Source organism: Canis lupus, chromosome 7 (genome assembly GCF_011100685.1).
Source record: "Canis lupus familiaris isolate Mischka breed German Shepherd chromosome 7, alternate assembly UU_Cfam_GSD_1.0, whole genome shotgun sequence".
In the NCBI taxonomy this organism is placed as follows: Eukaryota; Metazoa; Chordata; class Mammalia; order Carnivora; family Canidae; genus Canis; species Canis lupus.
The window spans coordinates 48,761,618-48,776,360 of record NC_049228.1 but is presented as its reverse complement, the minus strand read 5'-3'; the positions used below and the strand labels follow the sequence as shown (position 1 = coordinate 48,776,360).

The following is a 14,743-nucleotide window of genomic DNA, read 5'->3' as shown; positions in this document are numbered from 1 at the left end:
AGGAAATCTTTGCTTGAGATAGCAAATTAGTGATTAAATCTGCAATCTTAAAATAATAAATAAATAAATAAATAAATAAACAAACAAACAAACAAACAAACAAACAAATAAATAATAAATAGATCTGCAATCTTCAGAAAGGCCACTGGAAATAAAACTTGGCAAAATTCTAATTCTTGGGTAATCGCTCTCTGTTTAGACTGCAACCAGTGAAGTCTGTTAACGTTCTTTTTGAGTTGAATTTCCTTTTGATTTTAGGAACAGCTCAAGCTCACACGACAGCTTTTCTAAAAAAAAAAAAAAAAAAAAGTTCTGTTAAGACAAGAAAAACACAGGAAGTCTGGAATGTAACCAGATACACTGTACTTCCGGAATTCCACCCTTAAGCAAGCCGTTGGGCTCCTTTTGCACATGCGCAGGAGGGAAAGTTGGGCGGGGATTTCCGCTGCGATGGGTCGCGCTCCGGGCAGGGATTGGTGGCGCCCGGTGTGGGAGGCGGAACCGGAAGCGGCCGTGTTGTGGAGCGCAGCCTGATCGCTCCCGGCGTCTTTCCAGCGCCTCGCTTCTCGCCGTCGGTGCTGCCTTTGCGGGGGGCGCCATGGGGGAAGCGGAGAAGTTTCACTATATCTACAGTTGTGACCTGGACATCAACGTGCAGCTTAAGATGTAAGAGAGTCGGGACAGTGACTGGGGTTGCCGAGGCTTGCGGACGCTGAGGCTGGGCCCTGTGGGCTGGTGGGGAGAAGATGGTTATCAGCCTGCGGGCAGTCCTGGGGGCGGCGGGGCGGCGGGGCGGCGCCTTGTGAGGGCGAGGGAGGGGGCTAGGCCTCTGGGAGAAGGGTGGCGGGAGGAATATGCCCTCAGGTCCTACCGTGTTTTACTTTCTTGAGGAAGCATTTTTCTGTCGAGGGCAGCCATTTGAGGGTTTTTGCATTTTACAGAGGAAGAAATCTAGGCTCGGTAAAGTCGTCCTCCCTCCGGTAAGAGTTGGAAGATCTTTAGAACGGGGCTGGCCGGTGGAATGGAGGCTACAGAAACTATGGAGAAAGAGAGAGAGAGACACACACACACAGGCAAATCTTGTAGTTGAGAATCAGATGAGCACCTGGGTAAGCGTTGGAAGCACGGGAGGTGGCAGGGCTGCGGTTGAGTCTTCGGACCGCCTGCCATTGTTCAGCCTGGGAAGTTGGGAGTCCGTCAAAGATGAGGGTGCCAGTGGCAGGGGGGCCGGAAGATGCGAGAAAAGGGCCTTGCAGAAAACTCTTGGAGCATCACAGTGGAAGTGAAGGCCAGGGGGCATGACAGCCAAGTAACAACACGAATCATTACATCGACAAATAAATTATCCCTCTGTTTACTGGAGAACAGAGAGTTTACCGGGTACTCACTTTCTACAGTAAGCAGCAAAGGCTGGCTTGAGATGAGATTGATGGAACCGATATCGGGGATGGGTAGGACTGCACTGGAAATCATGTCCATTTTAAGTCAGCCTCACAGAAATATTTTCACACGTGAAAGCGATCACAAATTACGAATCATATCGTCGTTTACAGTATGTTCAGTCGCTAGTCGCCTAATGTGCCTCTGACAAAGGGCCTCGTACATGCAGTGAATACATTTTCTCAGTTGTCAAATGCACCTTTGAAGGATTGTTTTTGATCTTCAGGAGTTACTGTCTTCAGACTCTTTAATATTTTACTCTCCATTTTGTGGTGGTAGTAAAACTAATATTTCAACAAACAAACCTTTTGTAAAATGATGATTTGCTCACCCATTTCAGGGAATTTCTGGAGCACGTGGCGCTGGATGCCTATACAGGACCGTATTGCTGTCATTTGCTACGCGGTTTTCTTTCAGGCTCATTCCTCTCAGTGTTTCTTGAATATATGAATGATTTTTTTTTTTTTTTTTGGTGAGACTTTCAAACCTTAGAAGGAAAGAAGAAAAGTAAAAAACACTGGTCTGTCATTAACAGACACCACATATTGGGTATTTTGAGGAAAAGATAGAAGCATAAATTAGAATTTGACAAAATTCAGTACTAACCATCTTTTAGCTTCTGAGACTCCCATTGTTGATCGTTGCGAGGTTGGGGGTGGGGCAGGAAGTATCAATTTAGAATAGTATAATGAGAGAATATTCAATTTATTCTCCCCAGGCTTTTAGTTCATTACAACATTTTTAATAACCAGTTGTACTTTGATGTCTCTTTTCTTAGTACTGTAATCGGATATCAAAGTGCTCACAAAACGGTCATTTTGGATGTGCCAAAGCACTTTAAAAGCAGCTTGTCTGGGCAGCCCGGGTGGCCCAGCAGTTTAGCACCTGCCTCCAGCCCAGGGCATGATCCTGGAGACCCGGGATCGAGTCCCACGTCAGGCTCCCTGCATGGAGCCTGCTTCTCTCTGTACTGTGTCTCTGCCTCTCTCTCTCTCTCTCTCTTTCTCTTTCTCTCTCTCTCTCATGAATGGATAAATAAAATCATTAAAAAAAAAAGCAGCTTGTCTGAGACTGGCACATTATTGACTTGGCTTCTGATTTCGCTGATTTTTTGCATCATTCATCAAGTTGGTTAAGACAGGAAACTTTGAATTCTGCACACACGCCTCTCTTACCTTTTCTGTTTAATCATTCACAAATGGTCTTGTATCTACCTTCATCGTATCTTTGATTCATGCCCCCTTTTTGCCCTCAACCCTAGCCATAGTCTACCTTTATCCTTTTTAATGTAGACTGAACTTGCTTTTAGCCTCTCCTTTCCATTATGTTCTTATACTCCTTCAAAAACAAATCTGATTATATTACTCTCACTTCAGATAATTTATTTAACAGATTTTTGAGTGTTTGCTTTGTGTCAGGCACTATGCTGAATACGGTAGCTGCCTGGTTTCATTTTCTACCTACTTTGCATTCTCTGGCTTCTTCACCCCATGCACTTTATGCTTTAGCTATACCAAACAACTTATAGTTTCCCAGACCTACCTTCTTGCTTCTTGCATTTGTATATGGTGTTCTTTTCCTCTGGGATGACTCCCTACCTTTTTGGCTCTCATCTCCCATATATTATTGGGATTATTGGGCCCATTTCAGGCATCTATCTGGAATACTAAGCTCTTGTTCCCAAGCAAGTTTATGTGCTTCTGAGACTTTTTAGTATGTTTTTCTGTATGTAGTAGGAAGGACATTGGCTTTAGCCTCTTCTTTTTTTTTTTTTTTAAAATAGATTTTATTAGTTTATTTATTTGAGAGAGTGAGAGCATGTGCATGCATAAGCAGGAAGAGGGGCAGAGAGAGAGGGAGAAACAGACTCTCCCTGAACAGAGAGCCGGACATGGGGCTCGATCGTAGGACCCTGGGATCAGGTCCTGAGCTGAAGGCAGACATCTAACCAACTGAACCACCCAGGCTCCCCACTTTGGCCTCTTTTGCCCTGTTTTTTTTTTTTTTTTTTTTTTTTTTATTCATGAGAGACTGGGGGGGGGGGGTGAGGTGGGGGTAGGGCAGAGAGAGAGAGAGGCAGAGACACAGAGGGAGAAGCAGGCCCCACACAGGGAGCCCCGACGTGGTACTCGATCCCGGGTCTCCAAGATCAGGCCCTGGGCTGAAGGTGGCGCTAAACCACTGAGCCACCCAGGGTCCTTGCCCTGGTTTTTATTCTCGGTTCTGTTACTTACTTTGTTGTCTTGAATAATAAGCTTGATTGTTGAGTCTCTGGTTCATTTCTTATAAAGTGAGAAAACGGTGAAAAGTAATAAAGAGTATGTAAAATGCCTGGCACAATATTTGACATAATCTTGATGTCCAAGCAACGTTGTTACTATTTTTTAATGTTTTGCACATATCTTTTATGATTTACAACATTGTATTTTTTAAGTTAAAGAACTGATCAGATAGTATATCTACATAGTAACAAAATTTTTTTTTTTTTAATTTTTTTTTTTTTTTAATTTATTTATGATAGTCACAGAGAGAGAGAGAGAGAGAGAGGCAGAGACACAGGCAGAGGGAGAAGCAGGCTCCATGCACTGGGAGCCCGATGTGGGATTCGATCCCGGGTCTCCAGGATCGCGCCCTAGGCCGAAGGCAGGCGCCAAACCGCTGCGCCACCTAGGGATCCCCAAAATTTGAAAAAGTAATAAAAGAATATTCAGTTAAAAGTAAATGGAAGCACAGATTTAACATTTTTTTGTAACACTGTATTGTTTCTCTCATCCTTCATTTTTGAACCTCTGTGCCCAGTACAGTGAATGTTTGTTGAATGAATACATGAATAAGTGCTCAGCTTGAAATTAATAAAGGGAAACTAAGGCCTGGAAAACTGATGATGTCTAGAAGATAGATCAAGGGTTGGTGACAGGATTTAAAATTAAGTAAAAGCCTAAAATAGAGAAATATGTTAGTGAAGATTGGAATGATATTAGGTATGTTGGGATTTTAAGAGACCTTTATTAGATGTAAAAGTGACTTTAATTTTATATACAAGAGAATGTTGAGGTAGCAGAAGGTTACTGTGATACAACCATAAACTATTCTTAGTATTTGTTGTGTATGTGCCTAAAAAATATGTCTAAATATTATTGTTCTTATACTTCCAGAGGAAGTTTGGAAGGGAAGAGAGAACAGAAGAGTTATAAAGCCGTTCTAGAAGACCCAATGTTGAAGTTTTCAGGACTGTATCAAGAGACATGCTCTGACCTTTATGTTACTTGTCAAGTTTTTGCAGAAGGGAAGCCTCTGGCCTTGCCAGTGAGAACATCCTACAAAGCATTTAGTACAAGATGGAAGTAAGTTGTTGTCTTGCATGGAATGGGTTCCAGATGGTTCTCCCATTTCTTTAAAGGCGTTGCAAGTGTGATTTGATAGGGACTACAGAGGAAATTTTTAAAAATTATATTTACTACTTATAAGCATTGATCCAAGAGTTTCAAGCAGTAACCTACTCAGGCGGAAAACAGTATTATATATATTAATATTATAAGTGCAATTTAAGTAGAAGTGAATTTATGTTTGTATTCAGTATATTGACATCTTTTTATAAGAATTTGACTGATTCACAAACTGACCGAAACCAAAAATAACACATAATGTCTTTACATTTTCTACCACTCTATGCCCAGAACACATGCCCTGGATAATCTGAAGTGTCGTCCAATTTGATGTTTGGTGCTCAGATTTGATGAGATCTCTCAGACACAGATAAATATATATGTTGTCATCTGTTCTGATCAGATTTTTATTATTATTTTAAATATGAAACTAACTTTTTTTTTTAAAGTTTGTGGCTTATTGAGCATGGTATATTAGCAAACCATTGTTGAGATGCAAGATAAATATAATGAACATGAAGTTCCTGTTTTTTCAGAACACTCTTGTGGGTTCTGATTTTAAAGTCTTGTCTTATTTGATAGATTATGTGGTACAGTTTCATTGTTCCTTCAGTGAGTGTTATTCAGCACCCTGGAGGCTCAATGCAGGTCGTGTGCCTCTTAAGGAAGGAACTCATGCCCACAGTGTTAATGAAGATAAGATGTGACCAAATAGCCTACCAGGTTGTGTGTTGAGGGTACAGCCCTGTGTTTACCAAGTGTGGTCTAGTCGTCTGAAAAGGGTTTTTCAGAGAGCAGAAGCCTGAGCTCTAGTGATATGGCTAATTCAAAACCAACTACTATTTTAGTGATGTAATTTCTTTAATAGTCTTATTGTAGATAGCTATAAACACATACTAACACACCCAAGTATGTATAGGTATATACTTAATATTTTGGAAAATTTCGAATCTTGTAAATGTAGAGAGAATAATATAATGAACTTTCGAGGCCCTGTTCCTAGCTTCGATAATTACTAACTAAAAGCCAATCATATTTCATCCATACCCACAGTTATTTTGAAGCAGATTCCAAATATTATATCATTTTAACTGTATTTCTATATATTACTTTTTTAAAGAAAACTATTTTTCCATAATAAATCTAAAACAATGCACCAGGATTCCTTAATTGTATCAGGTTTTTAAAGTAGAATCAGGAAATTTCAGTAGAAACCTGAAATTGTATACAGAATTTTGTATCTTGTGCATTTTTACAGGGACAACTCAAAGTTTTTATTAGATTTTTTTGAAGTGGCTTGTGACTTCAAAAAAAAAAAAAAAAAAAAAAGACCTAAAACTACAAATTTAGGTCTAGATAGTCAACATTTATGGTGATTTCCACTTTTCTTGGTAAGGGAAATTGCATAGTGGTTTTGTTCTATGCCTTGGCAATAAAGAAAACTAGAGAAAAAGCAAATTTCCAGTTATGGGGGGAGGAGGGCAAAGAGAGAGGGAGAAGCAGAAGGGAGCCCAATTTGGGGCTCTGTCCTAAGACCATTGGGATTATGACCTGAGCTGAAGGCAGATGCTTAACCAACTGAGCCACTGGGGCCAGGTGGATTTAGTCTTAAGCTTATTGAGGACAGAGTGGAAGGGATGATGCACGGGGAGGGACAGAACAAAATGGTGTTCAGAAGTCACAGCTTTCTGGTGTCTGATTGGATCTTTACATAATCTCTAGAATCTCTAGGGTAGTTTTGAAACTATTTTGTAGCTACAGATTCATTTTCTTCAAAAGAACTCTTCTACAAAAGTCTGGTATAAAACAAGTTAAAGTGTAGTTGCTTTGATTTTAAAAAGGTGTAGGAGCATGGTTTTGGATGGCAAAAGATTTGAGGCAGATGATTTCTTGTTTATAAGCATTGTCTTCTAATCAGAGGGCAGAATATAGAGGTAAGAATTTTCATAGAGGTAAGACTTTTCATAGTTCATTTTGGATATTGTTGCTGATTTTTCTAACTTTAGCTTGTGTTAAATGATACCTGGTTTTTTCCTTGTCACAAGATGCTGCTGCTTAGTATTTACCTTTTTAATCTGGCCCACTGTATGGATAATAATTAAATAAATTCATTTATTTTCTCAAGCTTATCTGTAGTGGATAATGGCTCTTTTGAACATACAATTTTTTTTTTTTTTTAAGAATTTCATAGAAGAGGGGGATCCCTCCTTGGCTCAGCGGTTTAGCTCCGCCTTTGCCCAGGGTGTGATCCTGGAGTCCTGGGATCGAGTTCCGCATCAGGCTCCCTGCACGGAGCCTGCTTCTCCCTCGGCCTATGTCTCTGCCTCTCTCTCTCTCTCTGTGTCTCGCATGAATAAATAAATAAAATCTTTAAAAAAAATTCATAGAAGAAAAGGATTTAATGACTTCGATTCACGTTTATTGGTAGTTGTGTCTAATTTTCCTATAGGTCCTTGAATTTATATGGTGAGTGTAAATAATTTGTCCTTTAATTTTATGAAAATACTGTTCAACTTCTTACCAATGCAGATGTATTTGACCTAGACTGGGATTTGCCCCTTTGATAGTAATAATTTTGAGTAAACAGAATAATTTTGAGTAAACACAGAGAAGCAATTCTGTGCGTCTTCTGGGTATTGCTTTGTGTATTGTGTGCATAGTTCTCTTTTGGGATTTTAAAAGCCCATCTGTTGTTTAAGGGAGTTGAAATTATCAAATAGATTCAGTACGAAGTTTGAATGCAGAAGAAAATTTGCAGAGATGAATAGAGAATTTAAAAGAGCTGTGTTGTCATGACTAAATGATTAAGAATGAACATTCCTTAGTGAAATCATATACACAGCTATGCTTTAGAAGCATAAAAAACTGATAGTTAAGCATTATCAGTATTAATGAAATAACTCGAAGAACAGAACAGTCTCATGTTAAAAATTGTTACATGTCTGTTCAAGGCAGTCTGCTAACATCCTCATGTTGTGAAGGTAGTGTATAGACTACTTTGACCTCTTTTAAAAGGTTTTGGTGGTTGTTTTCTACTTTGTTGAGGTAATGTTGTATGTTATAGAATGATATTATCCCTAGCAGAATTTTGAGTCATTCTGAGTTTTTTTCTCTTCATAATATAAAACTGTATTTTGGAGAATGCTTATAGATAATCACAGTTTGGTTCAAAACAAGTTTGGTTCTGATAGGTTTGTGTTTTCCCAGATTTCTATTAGCCGTTATTACATTCCTTGTGTCTTAGTGATACTGTCTGAATTTCTTGATTAAAGAATTTACCAGTGTTAATTTTTTTCATGTGTTCTGTATTTAAACTTGAAGTTGCCTACATCAGAATTGAAGTAAGTGCCACATTTTTTATAGTATTAACCTAATCTTTTGGAACATTTTCTTTGCACATATCTTCTATGGTTTGTTGATTTAAAAAGGAGTTTAAGCGCGCACACACACACACACACACACACAACACGTGCGTACACACACATTCTGTTTCTTTAGTGTTATGTTTATGTTGACTTTATTTCCATAGCTGGAATGAATGGCTGAAACTGCCTGTAAAGTACCCTGACCTGCCCAGGAATGCCCAGGTGGCCCTCACTATATGGGACGTGTATGGACCAGGGAAGGCAGTGCCTGTGGGAGGAACAACGGTTTCACTCTTTGGAAAATATGGGTAAGCATTCTCATTTTCTCTATAGGAGTGTTGGGACAGCTTTTCTTTTTGGGAGAGTTTTAGTAGTTTATATACAGTCTGGTTCTCTATGTCGTAGGTAGTGAACACCTGTTTGGTACATATGATTCCTTCATTCTTGAGACTGAATTTGACATGTATTTCCTACAGGATATGCAGATAGATTAATTAAGAAACTTACTGTTAGTGATTGGTAATGTGATTTCTATTTGAAAATAGTCATTAGAAATTAGAATCTTGCTAGAAAAAGAGGCTATTTGGTGTATACTGTAAATTCATTGTTAATAGAATTTTTTTGCTTTCTCCAAATAGTGAGAGGACAATAGTGGGGTTAAAAAGCACAAATTTGTTAATAACGATAATGATTATAATAGAAAAGTTGTCAACTCAGTTTTTAAAAATTTACAGATAATAGAGGCTAATTTTGAAAGAAACAAAAGCATGATCTTGCAGGGTATTTTTTCTCTTTTTCACCTGGAACAGAAGGATCAATACCTTTAGAGAATTGGTGATATTTTATTATTCTTTCCTATGTTTATTAATAGGAGTTTTCCTCAGAAGAACATGGTCTTTCATCAGGTATTGTGTTACCTTGGTATACAGTTCATATAGGAAAGGTAGAGGAATGTTCAGTTTTTTCCTCCTTTACCAATGTTAAGAATGAGTTGGTGTCTTGGTAACTTGCATATTTGATGATGGATTTTTTTTTTTTCTTTTTCTTGTAGGTTTTGTCAGGAACTTTTAGTCTTAAATATTTTTGAAATGTTTCAATTAATTGCTGTCTTTATGGAATGCTCAAAAACTCCCATTTTTGTTCAGTAAGAGTCCCTTCAAGTTGATCCCATGTATTTTTTTTTTTGACAGTATTCCAGTTGTCATTAGTAGCCACTTTGCTTTTTGGTAGACGAACTATTTCAGGCTCGTTTGGCAATTTTCCACCCCAGAATTCAAATCTCTAAAAGAGGCCCTAGTTCTTTGCAGTGTGTAATGGTAGAGAATGTAATCTAGGTATTATCAAATTTATTAATTTTTGTCCATTTTAAAGTTGGAAAATGTTTTTGCCTGAATTAATTTTTACATCATTAAATGTAAATGAAGTTGATCTTGTTCTGATATGTTCATTTACCATTTGTGTATATGTTCTGTGAATTGCTTTTTAATGTCCTTTGTACATTTCTTTCAAAAATTGAAATACAATTCACATGCCATAAAATTCTGTTTTTTTTTTTTTATGTGTGCTATCATTTTTCTTATTAATGTATGGGGGTCTTTGTAGATTAATGAAATTAGCCTTTTGCATGTTATATCTTACAAGTACTGTTTTTCCTGTTTGACTTTTTAAATATTAGTATATATTTATATCTTTGCTTCCTATTCATGCATCTTAAATTATGTTGAATTGATTAGCTCTTATTTTTATGGTCTGTGAATTTAATGTTTTAATAAGCCCTTTTCTTTTTTCGTTTTTAAAAACATTTCTTCTTATGATTTTAATCCTTTACATTTAAGCACTTGATTCATCTAGAATCACTTTTGTGAGGGGCATCTGGGTATTGAGCTCAGTGCAGAGTCTGCTTGAGATTCTCTCTCCCTCTGCCCCTCCGGCTTATGCTTTTGCTTGCTCACTCTAAAATCAATCAATCAATCAATCAATCAATCAATCTTTAAAATCACTTCTATGAAAGGAGAATTGGGAATCAACTTAAAAAAAAATACGAACAAATGGTGAGTGATTTGTCTTAACACTATTAAATTAGCCATTGTTTCCAAATATTTTGAAATAATACTCTTATATATTCAGTTCATCATATATTGAAGTCTAAGAGAAACAGTGTAGTACGTGATATGGTGGTGGTTAGGGACACAAGATGTAGAACTAGGTTATATGTGTTCACATGCTGACTCATTTAATATCTGTGTACCATTAGGCAAGTTATTTAGTCTCCTTAGGCCTCAGTTTCCTCATCTGTAAAATGATATAACAATAATATTTATCTCACAGAATGATTTATGATGATAAACACATAGTTAATGAGCATTCAGTAAATATTAGCTATCATTTTTTTCTGAGCTGTTCTGTTAGTTTTGAATACTATTATAAAATGTTTTAAAACTAGATAGAGATGATCTTTCTTATTTGCCTTCCTTTATAATTTTTCTCGATATTCTATTTTGTTAGATAAATTTTATTATTTCCTCAAATAAAAATTCTCATTGTTATTTTGTTAGGAAATCATATAGAATTATGTATGTTAATTCAGGAGAGAATTGATACCTTTATACTGTTGAATTTTTCCATTCAGGAATAGTGTGTGTCAGAAAGGCTTCAACTCATGAATAAAACCTAGATGTAATTTCATTTAGAATAGCTTGGTTGCTTAGTAATATCAAGGTATTTTAGTTTAATGTAACTATTAATGAGGGTATTTTAATGTAACTATTAGGTATTTATTATTGAAATACATGTAAGAGCAAATTTAGACATAGTCTGACACATTAGATATAATTTGGGTAAAATAGCATGTTATAGTAGAATAGACATATTAAGTCAGTATTGTTCCTTTTCCAGAATGTTTATTCCTTTTTACTTTATGAGAGTGGGGTTTGTTAGCTACACAGAAGAAAAATGGGAAGAGTTTATTAGTCTTACTATATAGTTAGTGGTTAGGTGTTCTTGAGGACAATCAGACCTCTTGGTTTTTTCTTTTGGCCTCATTATAAATGATTTACCTTCTGGAATAATCAGCTGAAGGGTCTCTCAAAAGTACCTCTTTTAGTACACCTATGCATTTTAGATGACCTTAGGGTATAGTTTCAGGAGACACTGACTAGATGGTAAGTGTGAGACAGCTGACATTTCCACCAAAGTGCAGTGAAATGAACTGCCTAAAGCCAGACAAACTCTTTCTCAGATTAATATATATGACTCAGTTTGACTTGACTTTTGGCAAGGTTTTGAAAAGTATACGAAGTCAGTAGTATTCACCCTATGAACAAGAAGCACCTGGTAAGCTCACTAGACAAGCATCTTCCTGTGTTCTCATTAATTTGGTAGGAGTGTGATGGGGCCCAAGTGATTTTTTAGTAAGCATCCTGAGTGATTCTCCAGACCTATGGATCACAGTTTTCAAAAATACTGCATTAGCCTTTTCATAGTAGTCTACTTCTAGGACTTAGGCTTGCAGTTGTTTTCAAAGTTTCTTCCTTGACTTCATCCTGTTGCTTGTTAATTTGTATTTCTGTATGAATCCCAGTAAAAGACAAAATACTTTACTTTCCATCCAAACCATGCTGGAAATGTGCCTGAAAGAGAAGTCAGTAGTATTTGTTCTACTTTATAAAGTAATTAAACCCCAGGTATTTCCAGTGAAGGTAGTAGCAGTAAGCAGAAGTTAAATTTCAATTCATTTTTTTTTTTACTATTAAGTAAATTAAGACTTTGAAGTTTGGAGAGTCATCTGTTTCTCTTAACTGGACAATAGGTCTTGCTGTCCTTCCATGTCCTGAGCACATGAGATGTTGGATGCAAATGAAACATGTTGAAGGGATGCGTAGGTGGCTAAGCAGTTGAGCATCTGCTTTTGGCTCAGGGTGTGATCCTGGGGTCTGGGATCGAGTCCCACATCAGGCTCCTTATGGGGAGCCTGCTTCTCCCTTTGCCTATGTCTCTGCCTCTCTCTCTCTTTCTCTCTCTCTCTCTGTGTCTCTTATGAATAAATCTTAAAAAAAAGAAACATGTTGGAGAGCAGTTCTGATTCTCTGACATTCTCTTGCTTAGAGCAGGGTTTCTCAAATAGGAATTGTTGACCTACTGCTTTCAGACTTCCTGCCTTATCTCCATACTAGGTGCACTCTTATGTACTTGATTTTTTATTTGAACCAGCTCACTTCTTTTTTTAACTTAAATTTAGTTTAAAACAAAAACTTAGTATCCCTAATATACATGAAAAACAAGTATTATTTAATATTGATGGGTGATGATAAAAATAAATACAAGAATAACTATGTTATTAGGTTTTAGAAATTGAAGGAAAAAAAAACTGCAGTGAAATATAAATGATAGAAAATGTATTTGAAAGTCCTTTAGTTAGAATTGTTCTTTTTGTGCCTCGTCAGATATGCAGCTCACCATCGCTTAATTGAAGGTAAAAGATAAGGTTTTACATCAATATTTTCTTTGTTAGTCCAAATTTTACGTGGTTGTATGTCAGTTAGCCAGATGATAACATCAGGTTTAATAGAGGTTTCTGAATACTTTGAACAGTGGGGTAGGTATACAGAAAAGCTGGATCCCTTGTTCCTGGTCCCTCTGGGCTGACCCTGGTCCCTTTATACTGACCTTCACCTCAGAAAAAAGCATACAAAACTTTATGACATTAAAATAACTCCTTTTTCTTTGTGTATCGGGAGTCCTTTCCTTGAGGGTGAAGTGAGTCGTGGTGGATACAAGCCCCAAAATTCCCCAGCATGGTACTGGACTTTGTGTGCAGCTTTTGGTACTGCTGCTCTGCATGCAGCCATTCAGGATGTCCCACTTGTACCGCTGGCTCACAGCTGCTTCTCCACATGCTGCTGCTGATATTCAGGGGGAGAGAGAAACATCAGTCTTCAGGCTGTCTTCAGGCTGTCCTTAGCAGGGAGCCTGTGCAAATTTTCTTCCACTGACCATTAAAAATCATATTACATGCCTCCACAGTTTTTGTGACCTAGGGATATCCATGCTTAAGACTGTGGTTTCTTCAGATGTTTCTTGAACAGTGATGTAACCCCAGCTGCTCCCCCACCTTTTTCCCTAAATAGTAGCGGTGTGGACTTAAGAGTTTTTAAAAAGTGGTCCTTAGAGTGTGAAATAGTTGTCTTACAGTATTACAACTCTTGTAGTTGCGAATGTCTGTTTTGTATACTTGAGTCCATGTGAAGCAGTACTTCTTGGAGTATTATATAATTAATAATTGAAAGACCGATCTCTTAAGATACAGCTAGAATAACTAATTGTCTTCATTTTGAAAGTTTAGCTGTGAGATTTCTAAGTAGCGTAAGGATGGATTGGTTATTAGGTTGAATTGGCAAAGAACCATGGGCAAGCTGCAGACTTTTCTTGCAGATGTTTTTCCAAGTGTGAATTTGGAAGTCAGGGCAGTGGCTGCTGTAGTAGCTTGGCACTGGGAGTAGGAGCACTGGCAGCAGCTGTTGCTGGGGCCTCTGCTGGAGTCTGAAGGAGATCCTGCTATGCTGTTTCTTTTGTCTTGCCTGTTTGGCTTAATTTCCCAAGTGGACACAATGCTCTGAGCATCTTCTGGCTCGCCACTTGGAGGCTGTGTAACTCTCTGCAAAGGTTCCATTAGTGTCAAAAGAAAGTAATATGTTCACTTGATCATTTGAGTCACTCGGCATCACCCCTACCCTCCACATCCTGTATCTTTAAATCTTCTTTCCAGATCCATCCCAAGGCACCTAAATCATTTAGTAAACTGACTTCTCGCCAAATGTACTTATTTTTGATTTAGTTACATTCAGCCAGTCACAGTATTCACTGGAGGATGCAGAGGTAGAAAGAAAGAAGGCAGGCCTTCTGCTTCTCAAGGTACGTTTAAGGATATTCCTCTAAAGTGGCACTACTGCTTCACTGTACCCAGTTTTCTAGAGATTAAACAGATGTACTTGATGTTGAATCTGTACCTGAGTTGAAAGAAAGTGAACTTTATAAAAGGCTTGCGTGTGTTTTTTTGTAATGTAACATTTTTATCTTTAATATGATAAATAAATATTGAGAGCTTTGATTTTCCCCAGCCAGTCGGAGTAATTTTTTATTGGGCCTCTAAGGTAAGCTTTTGCAGATATGGTTGCTAAATACTACCTGTTTATTGCCAGCCTTAGAGACCTTATAAAAGTATGGTTATACCTTAACCTTATTGTGCTCATAAGCTTGTAGCGATCACTTATCCTTCCCATTCTAATTGTTTATGGCATCATTGCTTATATACATTACATAATCAGTGAAAATCCTCTATTAGGAAAATCTGTGAAGAAATTTTCCATTAGTCAGAACATGATAGTAATGGTTTAAAATTTTATGTAAATTTTTTACAGTTAAAAACCATATTGTATCAAACATGTACCTTATTTAAAAATTTATTAAATATGAGAGTGTGCAAAATGCTCTGGACTTGCCTACTCATCTACACACACTTCCCGTCTTATTCTTACCATTGCAATTAGTAGCTTG

At 37.5% G+C, this 14,743-nt stretch overlaps 1 protein-coding gene across 1 annotated transcript in view; it reads left to right on the top strand.

Moving 5' to 3' along the window:
* Positions 1–560: 560 nt before the first annotated feature.
* The window catches only part of PIK3C3 (phosphatidylinositol 3-kinase catalytic subunit type 3), a 136,886-nt gene continuing 122,703 nt past the window's right edge, over positions 561–14,743 (top strand). Inside the window, exons 1-3 of the mRNA NM_001287160.1 lie at positions 561–666; positions 4,596–4,784; positions 8,356–8,499. Of these exons, the coding sequence (NP_001274089.1) occupies positions 599–666; positions 4,596–4,784; positions 8,356–8,499 (401 nt within the window). The 5' untranslated portion in view covers positions 561–598. The remainder of the gene's footprint in view (positions 667–4,595; positions 4,785–8,355; positions 8,500–14,743) is intronic.